At 39.9% G+C, this 22,686-nt stretch overlaps 1 protein-coding gene across 2 annotated transcripts; it reads right to left on the reverse strand.

The window, feature by feature from the left end:
• Nucleotides 1-6,729: 6,729 nt before the first annotated feature.
• Nucleotides 6,730-19,810, reverse strand: heca (hdc homolog, cell cycle regulator). 2 transcript variants are annotated; one of them, XM_034241235.1, is made up of 5 exons: nucleotides 19,331-19,810; nucleotides 11,767-12,787; nucleotides 10,611-10,777; nucleotides 8,280-8,434; nucleotides 6,730-7,224 (listed from the first exon to the last, which is right to left on the reverse strand). In XM_034241235.1, exons 1-5 carry the CDS (start codon nucleotides 19,473-19,475, stop codon nucleotides 7,060-7,062), a joined length of 1,653 nt encoding a protein of 550 aa, XP_034097126.1. In that variant the 5' UTR covers nucleotides 19,476-19,810; the 3' UTR covers nucleotides 6,730-7,059. The 2 variants fall into 2 exon arrangements, with proteins under 2 accessions (XP_034097126.1, XP_034097127.1); XM_034241236.1 differs by lacking the exon at nucleotides 6,730-7,224 and adding an exon at nucleotides 9,620-9,679.
• Nucleotides 19,811-22,686: the final 2,876 nt, after the last annotated feature.

Genomic DNA, 22,686 nt, shown 5'->3' on the forward strand with positions numbered 1-22,686 from the left:
GTGGTTTCCTCAATCACCAACAAGGGTGTGGCAACCCTGTTGAGCTCAACAGGAGCTCAGCTGAGACAGAGTGTGAATGTGTCTCAGCTGAAGCCCTTTATCAGGCCTATGTTGAGAGGTATTTTGATTATCAATACAAGGACACATTTTAGGTATACTTCATGTGTGGTACTTCAATAATACTGTTTATTTTTTGTCTATCTAATAACAGCTGAACCGAAGTTGGATTCGGAGGGGTCTGTTGCTGACCACCAGTATGCCCTCTCTGGTGCGAAATACGCAAAGGATCTACATCCGATTCAAGACAAGCTGGTAGATATATGTTTACTTCATGCACAGTGATGGAGGTGCATTGTTTTGATTTTAATTTTTCTATGTTTTCTATTGGCTTGAAGTATGTTTTGCAATCTGTTATTTGCAGCTCAGCTATGTGCTAGACCACAATAGGCCTGGAGCAGAGGTCATTGTGAAGGAGGGTGATGTGTGCCTGACCAGAGAGGACTTTTGGAGCCTGGGTCTTCCTCAGTGCATGGAGTCAAATGTAGGTATACTTGAGCTTTCCTCCCAACTTCATCTTGTCTCAAATAAATGGCACAGGTAACTTACTGTTGTTACTGTTTCAGATTGGAAACACGTGCCTGAAGATGGTACAAGAAGCCACCCAAAGACATGTACGGTTTTCAACAGACATCATTGGCCTGCTTTTTTCTTTTGAATAACACATATTTTCTAAATAGCTGTTTAGTGGTGAAACTCCAATCTCGTGAAGTGTGGTTGTCTCTTGTTGTTGAACATACTTCTATGAAGATTTCATTTTTTTTGAAAAACTATCAATATAGGGCAAAGATATATACATCGTGGATATGTATGTGGTTCCTACCTGGAAGTCCAAAACAGCTGACGTGTTGGCCAGTTTTCCAGTAAGTTCCTGTTGCTTGAGACCTATGTTTCTTGAAATTGATATACAGCAACTTAAAATCCCTTGTTTAAAATACTAGGCTGACCAATTGGCCACCAAGGACATGGTTTTCATCCCTGCCTGGAGTCGGCAGCAAGGAAAGGCAGATCACTATTTGCTTTGCGTGAGTCTGTTCCAAATGATCTCACCAGCATGTACAAAATGAACATAAGTTGTGCTGTGTGGTTTTCTTCTGGTGTTTGATTATGTCTAATTTCAGCTATTTTGTCAATGGTTGACAGGTGATCAAGCCAGCAAAGAGAGAGTTATATTTGCTCGACCCTCTTAAGCCAGATGGCTTTGGGGACAATTCCTACAAGGACATATTTAGGTTTTTGTAACATGATTACCCCCTCACCGTTCTGTGGCTTGTATGGGAGTTCTAAATAGTTTATAGTATTCTAATACTGCAGTAACCATCTTGTAGACCAGGGGTCTGAATCTGATCAAATTCATTTATAATATATCTCCATTTCCACAAAGTCTGGAGTGTCCTTAGTGGAACCAAAAGAAAAAGAGTCTGCAACAGGATGCTATGAATTATAATATTCATTTTGTTATAAGCCTTGTTCAAAGGTTGTTTTCAAGTTCAGCTTTGTTCAGCGGCTGGTAAACGTATTTTTGTTTGTTTTATTTTAGCCCCGTTCAGTGGCTTTCATAACTTTCCTCTTTTAAGGCATGCAATAGTTCAATGTAAGGAAATCCAAAAACATGAATTATATTGTGTATAGCGTTCCTTCACCAAATCAATTCCCATGTCTTATCATTTCTTTTGACAGTGACCTAGCGCACCGCATTGCTCCAGGTCAGTGGACAGTAAAGTTCGGCAGAGACGTCAAGGTACATTTCTCCACCATCTCATACACCTGCTTTCACATGTCTTTATTTTCCATTTGACCATGAACATCACTGTTATATTCCAAATTCTTACAGGGTTAGCCTCACCAAACCACGGGCAATGACTGTGGTGTCTTCATACTGATGGTAAATTCCTCCCTTGACACTTTTTTTTAAGGGGTTTTGTTAGTTTTTGAAACTCATAACTTAACAGATCTTTATCCTTTCACAGTATGCACTCAACTTCAGCACAGATGCTCTACTTTGGTTTACCGAGGTCAGTATTTATCCTCTGAGTTAGTATTTCAGGGGGAAGAGGGGGCTAACATTGAGTAGACAAATGATGAGGTTCCATTCATTTTCAACTTTATTATTGTTACATTTTCTTTTAGCGGGACATAGCACAGATCCGGAAATGGTGGTGCATTATGCTCATGGAACGGTACCAGATTGAAGGGTAAATCATACATTTTAAATGTTACTTTATAGACAACAGTTTCTTTGACACTGATTTACATTTTCATCCTGATATTATGTGATTTTTATAGCCACGGACAGATCCAGATTATTTAACACATGCATACATATTGATAATTGTATACACATGTAATTAAACAATCACATGACCCACACCTTATATTTTCCTTCAAAGGTCCAGTTTCAAAAGTCCGACATGTGCTTCATATTGGAGGTAATATCTTTTCAGTGAAGCAGTAACTGTTTTTTGTTTAAAAAACGACCTGTGATCACGGCAGAATTTCCAACTATTATGTCTCACTGCTTTTTTTAACTTTATTGATAGCTGTTTTTTACCTCAAGGAGAAGAATAACAAAACATAAGAAAAATGTGTGTGATATATTCAACATTAATATTAAAAATGTGTCTTTTTGCTACCTGAAGCCCAAAGAATCTTGGTATTTCGATTGTGCTGGCAACAGTCTAGTCAATGTGTTGTTAAATATGTTTGATCTAGTCTGACCAATACTTCACAGCTGCCAAACTGTCTTCTCTCGGACCTTCTGATGGAAGTGGTTCTCCAGGAAGGTGACAAAGCGTACTCATCACTCACTCTAGTGTGTACCACCTTCAGAGACACAATGTCCACTGTGTCTTTCAGAAGAGGGGCCCACTTTCGCTGGCTTGAGAGTAAGTGATTCAGTGAAGGTGCAGCAGTATACGACAGCTGTGGTGTCTATGCATATTTTTAATGGCTCTATTGAAATGCTTGTTTTACACAGGTGTTGCTACATGGAGTTTGTTCTCTGCTTCATACAAGCAGGATTTCAACGTCATGTACACCATTGACACCTGCCGTGGATGCTTGGAGCCTTACAAAAACTGCAAACCAGGTAGACTTCTTATTCTGGATAATAATGTTTATGTGTCATTACATATTTAGTGTGTTGTGGTCCTAGTGTGATTCAATTACAATATTTTCTTTTTCTATTCATAGGATATGTTGGGAAAGGTAAAAGAGGAGAATTGCAGGGCATCTACTCTGATGACCAACATCCAGGCTATTGCAGTCCCTTCTGCAACCAGATATCATAGGTAAAGATTAACTCACACAAACAAATGTCAGAATAGACTAAATTGTCACTGCAATTAATGAAGATCATCATTTGATATCTTACCTTCAAGTTTGGTTTTCCCGGACGCTGCCCGTCGTGGACTTCGGGTCGTGGACTTCGGGTCGTGGCTGAACCTGTCTCTGCAGTCCTGCCTTGGGTCATGCTGCTTCCCTGATGGCTTCCTCATATATTCTGAACAATCTGTGCTGTTTTCCTATCCACATGTAAAAGGAACTAGAAGGATTTCTTGATACTAAGGGCTGTAGAGAAAAGTTTGGAGCTTTTTCCATTAACGTTGAAGTTCAAATTCTCAATAAACACTTGAATGCTGTGCTGTCTTTCTATTTACTTGAATGTGTGAATTCATTCAGTTGGGTAGGTAAGCTTGGGATGGATATATTAAATATATACATACAAAAAATTAGAGACTCTTTCCAATGAAAGTAGCTAGCCGCAATAGCTCCAAGATTGCTATATCTAGTTTGTAGGTCGCCAAGTTGGCATCATTGACAGTTCGTCTCTTAAAGCCTCTAAAGCTCTGCAACAAAAAAGGATCATTATGAATGTAAATACTATACATGGTAATGCAGCAGGGCATAGTGCGATGAGGCAGGCAGGCAGAACCAGATTTATTTCTAAATATTTGTCGATCAATATTAGGCTACACTAATATAAGGCTACTAGTATTATGATATTACTGCAATAATATTCCAGTGGTGGCTGCTTAAGGTTGTTTCTGGCTCGTTTGATCCAAACATTGTCCAAAGCTCAAAATGTATTGTAATAGATGTAAGAATTCTCAAAATGTACAATATGTTTTGATCCAACACAATATTCTGATTCAATCCATATATGTTAGGGGTTTTTTTTTTCACCAAAATAAATAGACTGCCTTCTCTCCAGCTCACCGCACACAAAGGGGGGGGGGGGGGGGGGGGGGGGGCATCTGTATTAACGGGTCAGTCTATAAGCACTCTAATAGCACCATAAATTACATTTAAATAACCACAAAAAGACAATTATTGTTTCCGATATTGATTTAACGAGATGCTGTTATAACATGGAAACGGCTTAATTTAAAAAAATAAGCTTCAAAAATGTTTTATGAAGCACACTGGGTACAGCCCTGTAATACATGTGTTCCGTGTGTATATAGTCTTACGCAAGAAACACATAGCATGAACAGACTGCAACAAAACCAGTCTTACAAAACAGACTTCTGCTAAACTGGTGCAGAAGCAAAGCATCTACCTTAGATGAAGTTCACACAGAACTGTGGAAAAGGGAGAACATCTGTACTTGCTTTCAACGACATGATCAGGCTTATATATTATAAAAGTGTTGGCTAAAGTAACGCAGAATATATATATTTTTTAATTGTAAATAATTAAGTACACACACATAACAAGCTGTACCGAGTTCCTCCGGCTGCAGTTCCGCAGACGGCCGGTGTGTGGCAGCATAGCGCTGGGAGCAGAGGGAGGTGAGTATATGACGGATATGACGGATGACGGATGCGACGGAAATACACCCGAACATATTTGGTAGGCCGAACATATCTGGTACTGACACCGGGATGCGTCTATCGTTATTCCAACCCAGTTTAGATTTTGCTTCCGCATTACGCAAGAACGTAGCTCTACGCGATAGCGTCATAGCCTTCTTCTTCGGCTGTTATAGCAACCTGGCGTTACATCTCTATGGGCGGCAAATATGAATCTGACAAGCGAAATACCGTCCTTTTAAACGCCCATAATTATAATTATAATTATAATAATAAAATAGTGCTTCTTTGTCAATATGACTGACAACCACACTTATGCAGTGCTGAGGTAATGTTAATTCATCATTTAATATTAATTCCTGATGGATATAAGAGGGATACATTAGCAAACATCTGTATATATAGCCTATATAATGTTTCGTTTTTTTGTTTGTCATGTAACATATTAACGTTTTGACCTTCTGTTTAGGATGTAAAGGTATCTATTTAATATTTTATTTAATGTCTATTTTGTTATATAATACAACATATAACATTTGACATTAATAACATATAAACGTTTGTAAAATATAAAAATGAAATGTTGGGACATTTATAAAAATGTATTCCTTTACATAAAAGTGCTTTCCAGAGGTGTAAGAAGTGATAAGATCTTGTACTGTACTTGAGTAAAGGTACAAGTACCAGAGTGTAGAAATACTCAATACTTTTATTATATTGTGTTGTTTATATATATATATATATATATATGTATGTGTGTGTACAAATGAATTAATATAAAGTGTATGTGAGTGTGTGTATAAATGAATGAATACATCTGTGTGTATACATGTGTGAGTACATATAAGTGTGTGTTTATATGTTTATAAATGAATAAATGTGTGTATATATATATAAAACAGTATCATTAAATAATGCTGTGTGTGTATAAATGAATGAATACATCTGTGTATATTTATGAATAAATACATGTGTGAGTACATATAAGTGTGTGTGTGTATATGAATAAATGTATATATAAAATAGTATCATTAAATATATATATATATATATAAAATAGTATCATTAAATAATGCTGTCAAATAAATGAAGTGCACAGTAATAGTCAAGGTTATATTCAATATTCTGCTGATAAGATAAGATATTTAAAACGTCTTTTGTTTGTCCTGAAAACGACATTTGAGAATACACACAGGCTATTTATAGATGATAAAACACCAGTAATACAATCTCAGGAATCTTCGATATGGCTTTGATTACAGGATCGTTTACTTTCAGTCAACAAACAAACAGGATCGTTTACTTTCAGTCAACAAATCCTTCGGAAAGATAAAAAACAACTATTCATCCTGCTTTACCGCGACCGCTATAACAGCCGAAGAATAACAGCCGAAGAAGAAGGCTATGACGCTATCGCGTAGAGCTACGTTCTTGCGTAATGCGGAAGCAAAATCTAAACTGGGTTGGAATAACGATAGACGCAGCCCGAACATATCTGGTACTGACACCGGCTCAGATGATTGGTCGTGCTTTTTACAGCGCCACGGCTTCCACAGATGACATTTTTTATGGATTTATTGTCAAAGCATTTCATATATTCATTGCTATCGGGATGTTAAGAGCATTCCATAGAATATAACAAAAAGTGAATTACCTACCCCACCTTTAACAGTGTATCAGTAGGCTACAGGAGATGTGGATTGTCTTGATTTTTGATCTATTTGTGACCAGCTAAAGGATGAAGATGAAGGTAGTAGAAGTTAATCTGAGTGAAGAATTTATAGATCATATGGATCATTCATAATTAATGTCAAACAAGCATGGAGAAGGTGAAATGAAGACACCAAACAAACACCAATTCATCTTTCTTTGCTTTATTCAAGATTCATCTTTTATATTTTGGTAAAAAATAAAAATAAAAGCAAATTTTGGCATACAGATACATTCACTTGTCACGGGTAAAAGTGTTCACTCGACTGATGTGTGTCACACTTTATCAACACCTTTCTCTAACAGCAGAGATATACTGTCCTGGAACTTTTTTTTTAAACTAAATACTTTTTTTCTATACATAAAAAAACATTAAAGAGAGAACTTGAACATAAAATCACCTTAAGGCCCAAAAAAATAAAATCTTTCCTAGATTGTGAGAACAAAAGCAGTTTAACTACTGCATGAAGAGCATTTGTCAATAAGCCTCGAGAACTTTGTAGGAGGAGAAGGGTTTTACAAAGTGATAGTCCAGGTTGCCGCAGTGAGGGCACTGCTGGACGTTGCTGTACTCTGAGAAATACTGCATCCCCACTCGAACGTCCACCACCGGCTTCCCGCAGTGCTTACAGTTTAGACGAGCCTGAGGAGAGAAGCAGGTTAATGAACAGGTCAAGAAATAAAAACGTTAAAATAATTGAGCGTGGAAGTTTTGAAGCGGGGACAAAATGATCATCTCATAGGTCCACTCACTAACTTTCAATGAGCTTTCAACTGCATTTCCTAGTGATCATTTTCCAACTTTATGTCCATTGGTTCAAGCCAAAGGGAGTTTGAGGAAGAAACAGAGTGGGTTTTTCGCGGTCTTCTGTGTCTATGGTTCAAGTTTTTTAGGGAGGGTGGCCGGTTCGAGTCCACAGACATTACATCTAGCTTTTAAATGTATAAAAAGCCACTAACAATAAGTGCAATTACCTCCTAGAGCCAGGGGTGTCAAACTCAAGGCCCGGGGGCCAAATCCGGCTCGTGACCTAATTTTATGTGGCCCGCAAGAGCTTGCAAAGAATATAATATACAATACAATTGGTGTAATTGTTGAATATTTACTTTCAATTATTTGCCCTAGACAGATATTACCAGATCTGATAATAATCCAATGCGGGGCCAACAATGTAATATAATACATTATTTAATATATATTATATATTTACATATGTATATTTATGTAAATTACAACCGGCCCTTTGAGTGCAACCATAATGTTGATGTGGCCCGGGATGTAATTGAGTTTGACACTCCTGTCCTAGACGATACACATTCAGAACATTTAGTTTGAAGTCATGTTTCTGGCCACCTGATGTTTGCGATTCTCAAGTCTGTTGTTACTTTTTTTTGGTCGGTACAAATTTTCTGAAGGAATGCGTGGTTCTGTCGCTACTGAACATGCATTTATTATTTATTAACATCACTTCAGGGGTTTTTATTTCCATTTTAGGTTTGTATTGCTTTAACTGTCTGGTTTTATTATTCGATTTTTTTGGTTCAAACCATGAAAAGCACTTGTAACTTTGTTTTGAAAAGTGCGGCATAAGTACATTTTTCACAGCTCAACAGGACACATGTGACAGTAGTTTGACTGCTCTCATTGACATTGCATTATTTTCTATTTTTTTAGTAATGTGCTCCTAGTGTTCCTACCTGGCAGCAGGGGGAAGCAGCCAGTATATCGTAGGTGTACATGGTGCCCAGTTGGTGCCAGCTCCCATCCCAGCGTGACTTGCATTTGATGCAAACGATCTTGTGGACCCCTTCTAAACAGTCCACACAGATGGCGTAGAGGTGCATTAACCTGCCTGTTAGAAATAAAGACATACAGTATAACATTTTTTAAGTAACAAGTATCAGTCAGTTTTCTGTTAAACAGCCAAAATAAATCATAAAATAACAAACTCCTCCTTGCATCATCACTATACTTCTCAGTCTTGACATATGTGAATAAAGTGAATAAAAGTGGACGTTAGCTGGTGTACCGCGGATGTGATTTAATTTGTTTAAGAAAACAGCCAGGCATGTGCCGAAAGGAAACTTTCCCATTTCTGCTCAACGTCTGTGTTAATGCCAAAAAGCCATGACTGGAAAATGGATGCAACACGTTAATTCAACATGTTCTTTTAATTAATGCTTTTCAAACTGGAAGAAAAACAATACAATTACAATTCAAATCTCACTGTACACACGAACGCATTACCGGTCACTCCCATAGAGTCATAATTCTAGTGTTTTCTGTAACTTGTGTTGTAAAATAAGTCCTATAAACTTCCACAACACCTCTGAACTATGACATCTTGAAGCTTAACATTTCTTTAATGTTATCTACCATAATTTATTTTTAAATGCAACCACGCTTTTTAACTGTGCAGCATTAAGCAACCTCTCTCTTTCACCAATTATCCATCTACATATGTATATTCTGCCTGCCACACAAAAGAAAGGATTAATACATCTTTCTGATGCATATTAAGCACTTTACATATTAAGCTTGTGGGACATTACATCAAAGAAGCTTCATTTGGTCGCCATGCTAATTTACAATAATTGCTAGATTGTGCAGAAGCAAGCGGAAAATCCTTTTTGTCTATACACACATTATGGACTGGATTAGTCTGTCATAGTTTGTCTTAATAGAAATGAACACTTGGACATTTAAAAATAGAAAATGTAATTGGGCAAAATAACATACTATTTGTTATAGCATATAATTATGATTTTATACTATATTTTATTCCTGATTCAAAGCAATCTGAACACCTGATGTCCTGCAGATCTGATGTTTTTGTTGTTGAGATTAAACACTGTATCTACAGTAAAAACTGAACATATAGTTTATAGTATAAACATGTGTTTTGATCATTCTTACATGGTAAATAAAATGTTTTTGTGAGGCTGTGAGGGCTTATTGCTAACATCTTTGAGCTAACATGCTCCCAGTAAGAATGCTAACATTGTGCTAACACAACATATGCTGGTATCATATTTACCGTATTAGCATGCTAAGGATTAGCTCCAAACACAAAGTACAGCTGAGGCTTATGGGGTATCTGTTGGTTGCAGATATTTATACAAAGTTTAATATTGAACACTTTACAATTTGACATCATGGTGGCACTAGGTTAAAGGATAATTGAAAACATTTACAATTCATCCTCTTGAAGCCATGATGCACTTTAAAGCAATACAAGTAGAAGTAAAACAAAAACCTCATCCTCAAAGTAGTGCTATAATGGGTTACCAAAGGGACAGAAAAAATGACTTTACTTACTTACTTGTGATATCACTGTGTGATTCTTGCTAGAGTCAATCTCTATTTACTGGCTGTCACGTCTGTGCTAAGCTCGGGAAATGTCATTATGAACTCGATTTAATACAATGCTGTCAGTTACACTCTATGTGCACCAACAGCATGACCTTCACCTCGTGTTGAACTGACAACTTCCTGATACTGACCTCCCTGACCGCCAGATAATCCTTTCATATGTCGCCAGCCTTGACCCCCCCCATACTTTTTCCCACTTCTATCTTTAAATATGCAACACACTCCACTCTCTGTCTTTCACTCTGACTGTATGATTGACTGAACTTTCTGGCAAGATATCAAATACAACAAAGACATCTGAATGGTCTGATTCTTCTTCCACATTTGATAAATAAAAATGCAGACACAAAAGTAATAAGGATTTATCCTCTGGGAAACATGAACGCCTGAACCACATTTCAGTGCAATTCATCAAACATTTGTTTTAGATAAATCAGTCTGGGCTTAAGCGATTCACCTACTTTTCCACCTTTTTAGTCCAAAAATAGAAAATGTGTCGCTTAAATAAAAAAGGTTTGTAATGCTTACAACCTTTTTCAGATTTGTTTCTTCAAGTAGTATCATATATGTGAAGTGTAATAAGTATTAGCACTATTATGAGCCACGTTTAACTACTTAAACTAGTAATTGTGTATCATGTTGAAACCAGGCCTCACCTTGGAGGTGGCAGGGGACGTCGTACTCGATCTCGTCGTGGCGTGACGGGCTGAGGAACAGAGTCCCGTCCACTAAAGGGAACTGTTCAAACACAGGCAGCGCTCGGTGGCACAGCGCACAGTTCACCACGTTCCTCTGGCTCGCACTGAGGGCTGACAGGATGAACCTACAGGGCAACACGGACAGAAACAACATGGTTACATCTTCTAGAGAGCCAGATTCATGAGAGATAGAATAGTTGTATCAGAGTTGTCTTTATCAATAAGCTGAGTTCTGCTAAATCTAACGCTATGAGCAACTTCTCAGGTATCAGTGATATAATATCGTGAGGCTTGTGTACCTCTAGCATGTTGGACCACAGCTCGTTAACGCCAATTCAGTAAATGTCAATTAACAGGCGATATTTATGTATGAAATGTCTGTTTAACTTGGTATTTTTTATGTCTTATATTGAAAAAAGTCAGCCAAGGTCACATAAAACATCTGCTTTTGTAGATAGTTGTGGTGTCTTATGACGGTTTACAGTACAGCTGCACGATATAGGAAATCTTTCTGTGATAAATACATATATATTTCCATATAAAGAAGTATAGGAATGTTGACCACTTGACGAGAAATGACCTATTTGGGTCAACATCCTTCTTCTTGTTTGCTGAAATATAACCATAAAAAGCTAAAAGATGCATTATAAACAAACTTCAATTGCTTTGTCAGTTTATATTTGATAAATAAGCTACTAAAACAACAGCAATCAATACTTGGAAAATTACTTTTTTCATCCCCTTTTGACTCTTATGTTTTTATCTGTTTAATTTGGAACTATTTTGTCTCTACCCAAATAAGCCCACCACTCGTGTCACTGAGCATGGTGTGGTTTGGTAGAAAACTTTTTTTTTCCTACATGAAACTGCTCACAAAATATCTGTGGATTATCTCGAGTCACCTGGTCATGATCTCTAGAAAGATTTCATATTTGTGTCTCTTGAGCACCACAAACAAAGTGCCATTTAGATCCAAACATTTGAGGGAAGGCAATACCTCCAACACTTGGCAACTCACACCAAAACAATCTAGATTAAAAAACAGACACAAAATATGTTGTTTTTTATATTAAAGTGTATTGTCTCTTTAATGCAGAGGGGAAACACCGTGTACCTGCGCAGCTCTTCTCCCTGGCCGGCCTGGGCGTCGTCCTCCATGCGGACGTGGTAGGTGTTGAGTTTGTGTCGGGGGACGTGGGTGAGGAGCTCCGAGAGGTCCAGCCTCCTCAGGAACTGCACTGGGTGAGAGTGGGCTCCGTCACCCACACTGCCCGAGCTGAGGCGCTGGTGGAGGGGGAGAGAGAAGGACAGCGGCAGGGGGATCACACCGGGGTCCAGGTGAGCTCCACACCCAGAGGCTCCCATCGAACACCCCCCCCGACCCAGAGCTCCTCCCACCAGCAGGTGTTTCCTCTGCGGGTCCATGTGCATGGCCGATTTGAAGAACTCCCCCAGCTGACGGGACCCTCGCAGTCCTGCTGCTCCAAGCACAGCGCTGGGGGAGAAAGGGAAGCCAGCTGGAGGAGACTGACCCGGGGAGTCGCATGGAGACCTCAGAGGAGGCCCCAGGGAGAAGGGTCCTCCTGCTGGGAGTCCCCCTCCTGCTGCTCCCCTCTCTGTGGAGTTCTGACGCTCCATTGAAGCTCTCCGAGGAAACTCCTGACTCGAGGCTCTGTGGGGAAGCTTCCCACCCCCCATGGCCCCCAGAGGTTTGCTCCTCTTCGGCTCCTCGTAGAGCCCGTCCCCCGACGCTCCTCCGCTGGACCCGTTCCTGCCCGCGCTCCTCTCCGACGGCTTCTTCTTCCTCTCCTCCTGCGAACGCTTCACCTGGTACCAGTCGGTGTCTTTCTTCAGATGGCCCTGTCCGCAGCGGCAGGAGCAGAACCTGAAGGCCAGGTCGTAGCCCTTCTTGGTCCACATGTTCTGCCGGCACTGCTTCTCGTTCCAGGAGCGCGCCCGGCCGATGCAGTTGAACTGGATCAGGATGGAGCTCTCCCACTCGTAGAAGCACTGAATGTGCATCCAGTTGCCGTACGGGCAGAGCTCGCTGTTGCAGAGAACGCGCTGATAGTCGTCCTTCTCCAGGTCGATGGGGCGGGCCCAGCTGCAGCCGAGGGGGGTCGCACACTGAGCGTCTGCAGGAGGACACACAGGAGGGGTTATTTTGTCGTATTGTCATCACTAATCCCCACAAAAGACAGGTTTTTTCAACTCACGTGTGTAATATTGTACTGAATCTTAGACTGCATTGTCTATTGAGAAGTCAATTACTTATCATTTGTTAGAAAATAATGTGACAAGAATCAGAATCAGAATACCTTTATTCATCCCACAGAGGGCACATTTACATTTGTGACAGCAGAAAAGAGCCAAAGACATGCTTAATGTTAACTAAGAAGCATGCATTAAAACAATTGGGGTAGGTAAGTTTGAGAAACCGGCTCGAGATACACTTTTTGTTATATTCCATGGAATGCTCTCAACATCCCGATAGCAATGAATATCTTAAGTGCTTTGATTGATTGATTGATTGATTGAAAAGTTTATTAACAGCTTGTATATTGGGTACAGTACAGTACAGCTCAAAACATACAATTGTTAAGGGGATGCAGACCAGAGAAAGACTTTCGTCTTGTTTACATCAGGGTCCCACATTTCCAATTCATCATGTCATTTAAGACATATAAGACATATTTGACATACAGATGGCTTATTTACAATTTACATTTTAGATTTCGTTCTAATACATCCTAACCGGACATTTAAGACAAGTCTACAGAGATACAGTTAGTAACAGAGTCTAAAATGCGAGTATATACATAGATGGGGGGGGGGGGAAGCTGTCCATTGAACGACAGGTTGAGATTTGTACCATTACCGGGGCCAGTTTTGCAATGCTCTCCCCCGAAGGTGCTCTTTAAGAGAGGTTTTGAAGGTAAGTATAGTTTTACTTTCCTTTACAGTTGTGGGAAGAGCGTTCCACCTTGATGTGGCATCATTGCGAAACGTGTATTCCCCCTTTTTTGTGCCAAATCTGGGTTTCACATGATTTGTGGAGCTCCCTCTGGTGTTATGATCATGGTATTCCTTGACCTTTGGGAAGAATTTTGACATGTACATGGGTACCATAGAGGTGTAGTGGATCTTGTAGACCAGGCCCATTGCAAGTAGCTGTACTCTGTCGTCTACTCTAAGCCATCCTAGGTTGTCAAAGTGGGCAGAGGTGAGGTGGGTTCTAGATGAAAGGTCAAGCAGTAGTCTGACAAGTTTATTTTGCGATGTTTGAAGTTTTATTTTTAGCGCCTTGGAGGTGCTATGGTACCATGACGTGCAAGCATAGTCATAGTACCCTTGAATGAGTGCTCCTGCCAGAGTTTTCAGGGTGTTTTTGTTTACCAGAGAGGAGATCCGGTATAGGAATCTAGTTCTTTGATTTACTTTTTTTATTACATTGGATGCCATTTGTCACAGGAGAGGTTTGCCTCAAGAATAGATCCTAGGTATGTAATTTCCTTCTTACTTGTGACAATAATGTCGCCCACTGCAACTGAGAAGTCGTCGGATTTGCTGAGATTATGTTTCGAACCGAAGAGAATGGACTCTGTTTTACCCAGGTGTAATGATAATTTATTATCGGCGAGCCAGGTGCAGATTCTGCCGAGCTCGGAGCTGAGGGTTTTTTCAACCTGCAACCTGTTCCTGTCAGAGACCAGCAGGGCTGAGTCGTCCGCGAACAGGAACAAGTTGCAGTCACATGCTGATGACATGTCATTTACATAAATTAGGAACAGTAACGGACCTAATATGCTTCCTTGTGGAACACCACAGCTCACTGGGAGGGGGGGGGACAGAGTACCGTTTACCTCCACCATCTGTTCTCTCCCCTCCAGGTAGGATTGCATCCAGCTCACCGATAGTTTATCAAAACCAATTGCTTTTAGCTTGTCAATCAGAATGGGGTGATTGACAGTGTCGAAAGCCTTTTGTAGGTCCAGCATCACCATGCCGCAGTACTTGCCCTCGTCCACCTCTTGTTTGATGTGGTCGCTCAAATAAAGAAGGCATGTGTCAGTGGAGTGGGATGTTCTAAAGCCAGATTGAAATTCATAGATTAGTTTCTTTTCCGCGAGGTACTTTTCGACCTGTTCATATACTATTTTTTCCATGACTTTCGAGATGGAGGTAAGTATAGAAACAGGGCGGTAGTTGCCTGGGTCCAATTTGCTGCCCTTTTTGTGCAGGGGGGTTACTCTTGCAATTTTGAAGTCTTTGGGTACTTTTCCCTGTTTTATGGAGAGGTTAATTATGTGAGCTATGACTGGTGAGATGGCGGTTGCTGTGTCTCTGAGGAATTTGGAGGGGATATTGTCGTGGCCAGTGGCCTTGTTAGGTTGGAGGGCGCTCAGTTTAATGAGTACCTCTGCTGTTGTTACCCTTGCTAGACTGAAATCATCTTTGCGTACCCCTAGGTTTTTGTAGTAGGTCATGATGTGATCTACTCCAAAAAGCCCTGAGTGGGAGGGTAATTTATTTACAAGAGTTGTGGCTATGTTTGTGAAAAAAAATGTTCAAGTACTTGGCCACATCCAGTTTGTCTGTGATGAGCCTGTTATCTGTCTTTATGTTTAAGTTAGAAAATCTCGTTTTGAGTTTTTTACTGCAGCCAAGCTGGTTATTGAGTAATTTCCAAAGTTCACGGGGTTTATTTTTGTTTTCCTCAGTTTTGACATTGATGAAATTCTTTTTGGCAGTTTTGATCATGGAGCTTACGTCATTTCTTAGTCTGTTTCTTTCAATTTTTAGTTCAGTCACGTGGGCCTGGAGTTCACTGCTCGTGCTTTTGGAAAGCATTGACTGACTTTTATGAAACTCAGAGCATTTTTTGTCTCTGGTTTTCATGGCGGTTAGTATGAGTGCATCCACGGCTCAGCGCGATTTTTTACCCCGGTTGTTCTTAGGGGGGGCAAATCATTGAGTATTGCAGAGAATTTGTTTTTGACGGGGAGGGGGGGGGGGACAGAGTTTGACAAAAAATCCATAAAACATGTCATCTCTGGAAGCCGTGGCGCTGTAAAAAGCACGACCAATCATCTGAGCCGGCCGGCTAAAATAACTGGACGGCCTACCTGCCTGTCAGCCTTCCATCTGGGCACAAACTTATCTCGTGCCCTCATTGGTCATGTGTGCGTTCGTGTGTGTTGGAGGAGGGGCTCTGTAAGGAAGTGGCAGATTTTATCCGGTTGTGTATTTTCAAATTCTAGCGCATTCGAGCTGGTTTCTCCAACATTACCTACCCCACCTTTAAGCAAAACAAGTTTGTAATAATCACCACTTTTTTTATTAGGTGGTATTGTCTCTTGACATTACATATTTTCCCTATTGTTTTTCATGAAGTTCTTTCTTTTCATCAAATTGTTGTCCACTTTTTTGTTAGTTTTTGGTACCACTTTACAATAAGACTACCCTTATAAAGGATTCATAAAGGTTTTATAATTAGGTTATGAATTAGGTTGTAAACACTTTATTAATCATTAAGAACCATTTATAAACCAGTTCTAACATAGTTCTAACACAGGCTCACTATTTGGCAAGATGACTAAGCCTTATATTGGCTACTTAGCGAGAATCAACACAGTGAGTAACAGATACCAAGGATGCTGGCTGATGAAGAAGACAAAGCAATATAAGGCTTAGCAGTACAGATAAATGTGGGCTCACTATTTGGCAAGCAACCGGTCACAGTTGCCCTGTTTATCTCATGTCTTATTCAAGCTTATTAATGACTTGTAAAGTGTTCACAACCTAATTAATAAATGAATTACAAACTATTCGTAAATCCTTTTATAAGGGTAGTCTTATTGTAAAGTGGTACCTCTGCTTTTTGTTGGTTTCGTCTCCTTGAGTTGAGGGGAGGTCATGTTATCTTTTTGATTTGTTCTAATGCTTTATGCAGCACAATTAAGTAAAATATAAATTCAAAAGGAGACTCTTCAAATTGCTCATCTCAGTCTAAAACAGGTTTTTCTTATTTAGAGCTGCAACTAAGGACTATTGTCATTAACGATTAATCGGTCAATTATTGTTCCTATAAATAAATGAAGTTGGTATTTGAAACATTGTAAGGCAGACAATAATGCCCTACATTATCCGAGAGCCTGAGGTGATGATGACTACAAACATGACACATAAGAAGCTAAAGAACAGTTTGGAGATGTTTTAGTTTTGTCTGAGTGAACTATTAAGCAGTCTCTCTACCATGAGATCCATATCAACAAAACAACATGAGGTGAGACTGTTAAGAGAGAGTCTTCAGTGTCCTCCTTGCTGCCTCATCGCCATCGATTTATGAAATTCAACTAGGCCATCCAAGCTGTGAGCGGCTCTATTCAAGCTCTGCCAACTGTCAAGTCTGGATGTGAATCAAGTGAATGTGGGCACACACTCTCTGCAAGAAGTAGCTCACACTGTGGGAGTGTGTGTGGGTGTGTGTTGGAGATAGTTTCCTTTTTCCTTTTCCGCTATACAGTCAATGTCAGCGAGGGTTCTTCTTCTCCCTTTTAAGTTCACCACAGTGGCGATAAAATCTATCTATCAATGCATTTTTACCCTGTGCATCATTTTAGTGGATACAACTGATAAAGTTAAGCTTGAATGAATCTTGCGTGGACACACTAAACCCAGGACAAACAAAAATCGCTCTCATGTTAAGCCTGTCTGCTTTAAAGGTCCCATGTCATGCTTTTCCGGTTATCACCCGTCCCCTTGTGTGTTATGAAGGTTTTTCTGCATGTAAACGGTCTGCAGAGTCACAAACCCTCAAAGTACACCCTGTAGCGAGTAAAACTCTAACACAGAGAAGACCTGTCTGTGCTGCCCCAGAACGCCTCGTTGGACATTTCTCTTTTTCTTCCTGAGTATAGTGACGTAATCTTACCCAGGTCCAAATGGACCAATCCGTGGAGCTCCTCACACACACACATCACTCAGCCTTATATTTTCTCAGCTGCTGCTCCGCGGATTTCTCAGTCTGAACTCAGCCTGAGACAGCGAGAAACTCAGCCTGAGTTTCGTGATGTCTCGCTGTCTCGCAGACCCTACACAGCAACCAGGAAACGACACCAGTAATCCAGCTCACACTGTCCGCTCAAAAGGAGCAGCAGCGAGCCCCACAACGTCCCGCCAACACGGCACCCAGACCCCACGCAGCATTCTCATCTGTTTGTCATTACTGGTGTCATTTTCTGGTTGCTAACAATGCCATTGTAACACATAATCACTGATGTCCAGCTGTAACGGTGGTGGACTCGTCAGAACAGAGTGGGCTCACAGGGGGGGGGGGGGGGGGGGCAGGAGCTCCAACAAGCCGTTTAGGACAGAGAGTGAATACTATATACTATACAGAGATGCTGTATGAGAAACCAATGTGAGTTTGGAACATTGAACGATGTAAATCTATTCTAGTAGACCTCAACAATGGAATTATGATCAGTGGACATGGCCATGACATGGGACCTTTAAAATAGTATTTAAATGATAAATCATCAAATATAGTTTGCTGTTGTGATTATGAGAATTTTTTTTAAGCTATAGCTTATTATATATAATGACTAAAAATACACTCATGTTAACAAATATGCATACAACTTAAGTGCATTTATACCTTTCTAAAGCAATGTAGGTATAACAAGTTGTAAAAAATATAATAAAGTTACTCAAAAGGGTTTACAGTACATACATATAAAGGACAATAACCAATTAATGTCCTAGTTTTTTGTAATAACTATGTTTGTTTTAAACACATTTGTACTGTTTTTTAAGTGCAGTCTGACTTTATTTCTAGGTGTTGTTTACTGTATGGGTTGAAGTTGCACTTGAGTGCGCAGACCAGTGGCGAGCTGTCAGTATGACTCCTGAGTCTCAACCGTCTCAACCAAAAACTGTGTGGGGGTGCGCTTCAGGAAAACACAGCTGAGGCCTGCATAGCAACCTGAACCTACACAACCGATGTGAAATAACATCGATTATCAAGGTGGACTGACTTTGAAAGAACCGTGCATTGACCCGCTGATGGTGCATTTGATAACAAGAGGTGCTATTTTCATAGGTGATCATCTGTTTTCCATACGGAGCTGGGGCACCGATTTCCATTACACACTTTGACACATTACAGATTTCTAGCTAATCGGGCTTTACTGAAATGTGATAAAAACAACAGTAAAGACTGATTTTGAATACACAAAAAGCGCTTTCCAATGCTGCTTACATGCAACACCTGTCTCAGGAATATGTCTACTTGTTTGCCTGCTGTTCCCTTAATCTCCTGCACCAAAACAAACAGCACTTGCCCTTCAAATCAGTGTTTAACAACTCACACAAACCACCATTTCAATGCAGTGGAGAACTACGTGCAGGTTAACATGCACAACAACGACGGAACAAAATCCACTCCTTCATACAAGGCCTCAGGTCGTGATCGAGTATTATGTGCACACAATCAAACCCCCATTAAACTGACAGCCGTTTCAATAGAAGTTGGGAAGAAGTGGAGTGGAGGGGTGTATGCATGAGCCCTTTGCAAACGTCGCAGTGCATGCATGTCACAGTCGCACAGACAGGAAGGCAACATCACTAAACTTCTACATGTGAGTGTGTGTGTGTGTGTGTGTGTTTCCTCTCACCACTGGAGCGGTCGTGTCTGGGTGCAGCAGCAGCCGCCGCGGCCGCGCCTCCTGTTGCGGCCGCACAGGCTCCATTTTCCTGCTCATCTCCGCTGCTGTTGGTGCGTTTGCTTTTCTTCCCCTTGTTGTTCTTCTGGTTGGGCATTGTACGCGGATTCGGACGTCAGTGGTATTCCTCGACCTCTGTTATCAACGGCTGCTGCTATCAACGCTGTCTGACATTTCTGTGGACTCCATTTCTGCAGCCGTGGTGCTTTTGTTGTTGTTGTTGTTATTATTGTTTTTGTTATTGTTGTTGCAGGTTTTTTCTTCTTTGTGTTGTTTTTTTTGAGTCTTCTTGCACGACAGGCTGCGTCAAGTGCAGGTATTGTGCAGTAGTTTTAAAGAATTAGCTGCTGTTACCTTTTAGGAGCGAAGGCGTGTCCGTCTCTTGTTTTGATTCCTGCTCTGCTGTTTTCTCCCCCCCCTGACGTCACATGACCCGCCCCCTTCAACCACTGATGCTGCGTTCATGTACTGTGCGACAAGTCGGATTTTAAAGCTTCGAAACGAGAACCGCAGTGACGCGTTCTAAAACCAGGATGTAAACTCCTTCCGGTTCCTTCGTCAAAAACGCAATGCCATTTCTCCATAGGATTTTGGAAAATAGCTCGAAATAAGGTCTGTGGTTGAGATACATTTAAGAGACGGATCACGTTTTGTTCAGCCGGATAATCTCCACATGTCTATCCTACTTTTATAATTTTCGAAGCATAAATCTAGTCGCAAGAAGCAAAATGCTAACGTTATGCTATACAGGAACTACAGCAGGGTCGCTGCTTCAACGTCACGCCAATTTAAGATCCATATTCAAACATACAGATTGTAAATGGTACAAGTTGAAGTGTTTGAACAGTTTGCAGGAGGCAGGGACTTCCTTTCAAGCAGAACAGGGCAAACAAACTTAGCGGGAGTGTTTTACGTGTTCGGTGTAATGACGTAAAACGGCCTGGACAACTTCTGTAGTCCTATTCAGCCACTTGTTAACAACCATCGTTTTTCAGACACGTAAACTCTTCAAAAATCACCAGCGGGGTCACTGCTGATGTATTTAATGTCGTAGAACAAAACGTGATCTGTCTCTTCAATTTGTGTCAAACACAGACCTTATTTGGAGCTATTTTCCAAAATCCTATGGAGAAATTGCATTGCTTTTTATCGAAGGAACCGGACGTGGTAAAAATGCTAACTTACTTCCGGGTTTTAGGACGCGTCACTGCGGTTCTACGTTTTTTATTTTGCTTATATATCCAAAAATAATGATGAAAGGAATACAATAAAATAAGCCTTTATAGGAGTACACAGTCTAATAAAACAGTACAGGATATTAACAAAGAACATTATAATTTAGTGGAGTGTAATATTGCATTTGATAAAGGTATAGTAATATAACAACATTAAACACATATATTTAGCATAACTAAGTATTATAAATAATACATGTAGTGTAATTTAACTACATACGTCCAGTAAAGCACAAGTACCTCCAAATTGTACTGAAGAACATAACTTTATTAAATGTATTTATTTACTTAAATTACAACACAAATAACATACTTAATGGGTCAAAATTGAAAGTTATGCATACATATTAGAGTTGTGCTCCTTATGCATAAGAAAGGCCTTTCTAAATGTTTTATTATTAAACATATTGTTAAAATGTGTTAGTAGCATTTTCCTGTTGTGAACTGGGGTTATTACAAATGTTTCATAGACTGTAGAAGTCTGCCATGTGTTCTGTAACTTGCACATACTTAAGTACCTCAAAAATGTTACCGCAATATATTTTCCATCACTGATCACGATGCATAGTTCATAGTATAATATTTCAGATATCCCTGCAGTACCTGAATGCATCAGCAGACTGAGCCTCCAGACATAAGAAGTTGATGAGAGGTAATAAATGTCACATACCTGTGGGCAGGCATCACTGTCTAATTAAGCAGATATGACAGCACACATGTCATCAACCTAACAACAAAAATAAATGAGAGGTAACGAGCTTTGCAGCATTTCAATGTACAGTATACATCAAAGTACATGTATAACAAGCATTGGTATTTGAAAGTTTCCAAATATTTTCAGTATTTAAAGAAGACAAAACAATATATTCTCTTGGAGGGAAGTGGGGCGCCAAACTCCATTCATAAATCTTGCATTTTAAAGATGTCATGCTTTTCGGATAATTTTCAAGATTGTTAATCAATTTACAAAACAGCAGCAGCTCCTTGACTATTCTGGTTATTTCAAATGCAACAAGCTGTACTATTTATAATTCTATCCCTGTCTTTACCATAATATTCCTGCACCATAGTTGCTCGTAAAATAACGGGGAAAACCAGTTGCATGAATTCAAAAGCATACGAGTATAAATAATGTACATTGACGACTGAACAAACTAAACTAAACCCACTTCATTTATAACGGAATTTTTTAAAGCAAAATTGTAAATACTTATTTGAAAGTAAAAATAAAACACATGCATTTTCATGGCCTCTCAATCAATCAATGTTTATTTATATAGCCCAATATCACAAATGTTACATTTGTCTCAGTGGTCTTCACAGTGTGTACAGAATATCAGTATGACAATACGACACCCTCTGTCCTTAGACCCTCTGTCCTTAGTCCCTCTGTCCTTAGACCCTCTGTCCTTAGACCCTCACATCGTACAAGGAAACACTTCCGGAGAAAACCCACAGTTTAAAGGGGAACATGGGAGAAACCTACATAAATAAAAAAGTTATAAAAGATAATACATTTATAACATAGGTAGACCAAATGTTTGGAAATGCATGTGTCTATAATAAGAAGATGAATCCACGAGGATGTCAACAATCCTGTGGGAGCCATCAGGGAAGTAGTATGATGAGACATCTACACATGCAATAAAGTAGCTTGTCCAGTCTGAGTTATTCATATGATTACCTATTTCATAATGTCTTATTTATTGTTTCAATTTGGACCACATTGGGCTCCCGTATCTGTTCCAAAAAAGGTCATCATGAATAATGGGTGGCAAAATTAAAAAACTAATACAACTATAAATGCACATCTTGTGTAATAAGTAAGACACCTAACTTTAGCTACAGGACAATTATCAAACATAATTTGGTTGCGTCCATTTGGTCCTGAGAAACACTGAGAATTAATCTTTCGCATCTCGCACCAATAACCCTGTAATTATTACACAAAAACATAAATTGCATGAGAAAAACACCCGCCGTCTGCTCATCGACTGTTTCTTAGGAAAACCTCAGGGAGAGCAACAGAGGAGGGATCCCTCTCCCAGGACGGACAGACGTGCAATAGATGCC

The sequence above is a fragment of the Gymnodraco acuticeps genome, unplaced genomic scaffold, assembly GCF_902827175.1.
Source record: "Gymnodraco acuticeps unplaced genomic scaffold, fGymAcu1.1, whole genome shotgun sequence".
Classification (NCBI taxonomy): Eukaryota; Metazoa; Chordata; class Actinopteri; order Perciformes; family Bathydraconidae; genus Gymnodraco; species Gymnodraco acuticeps.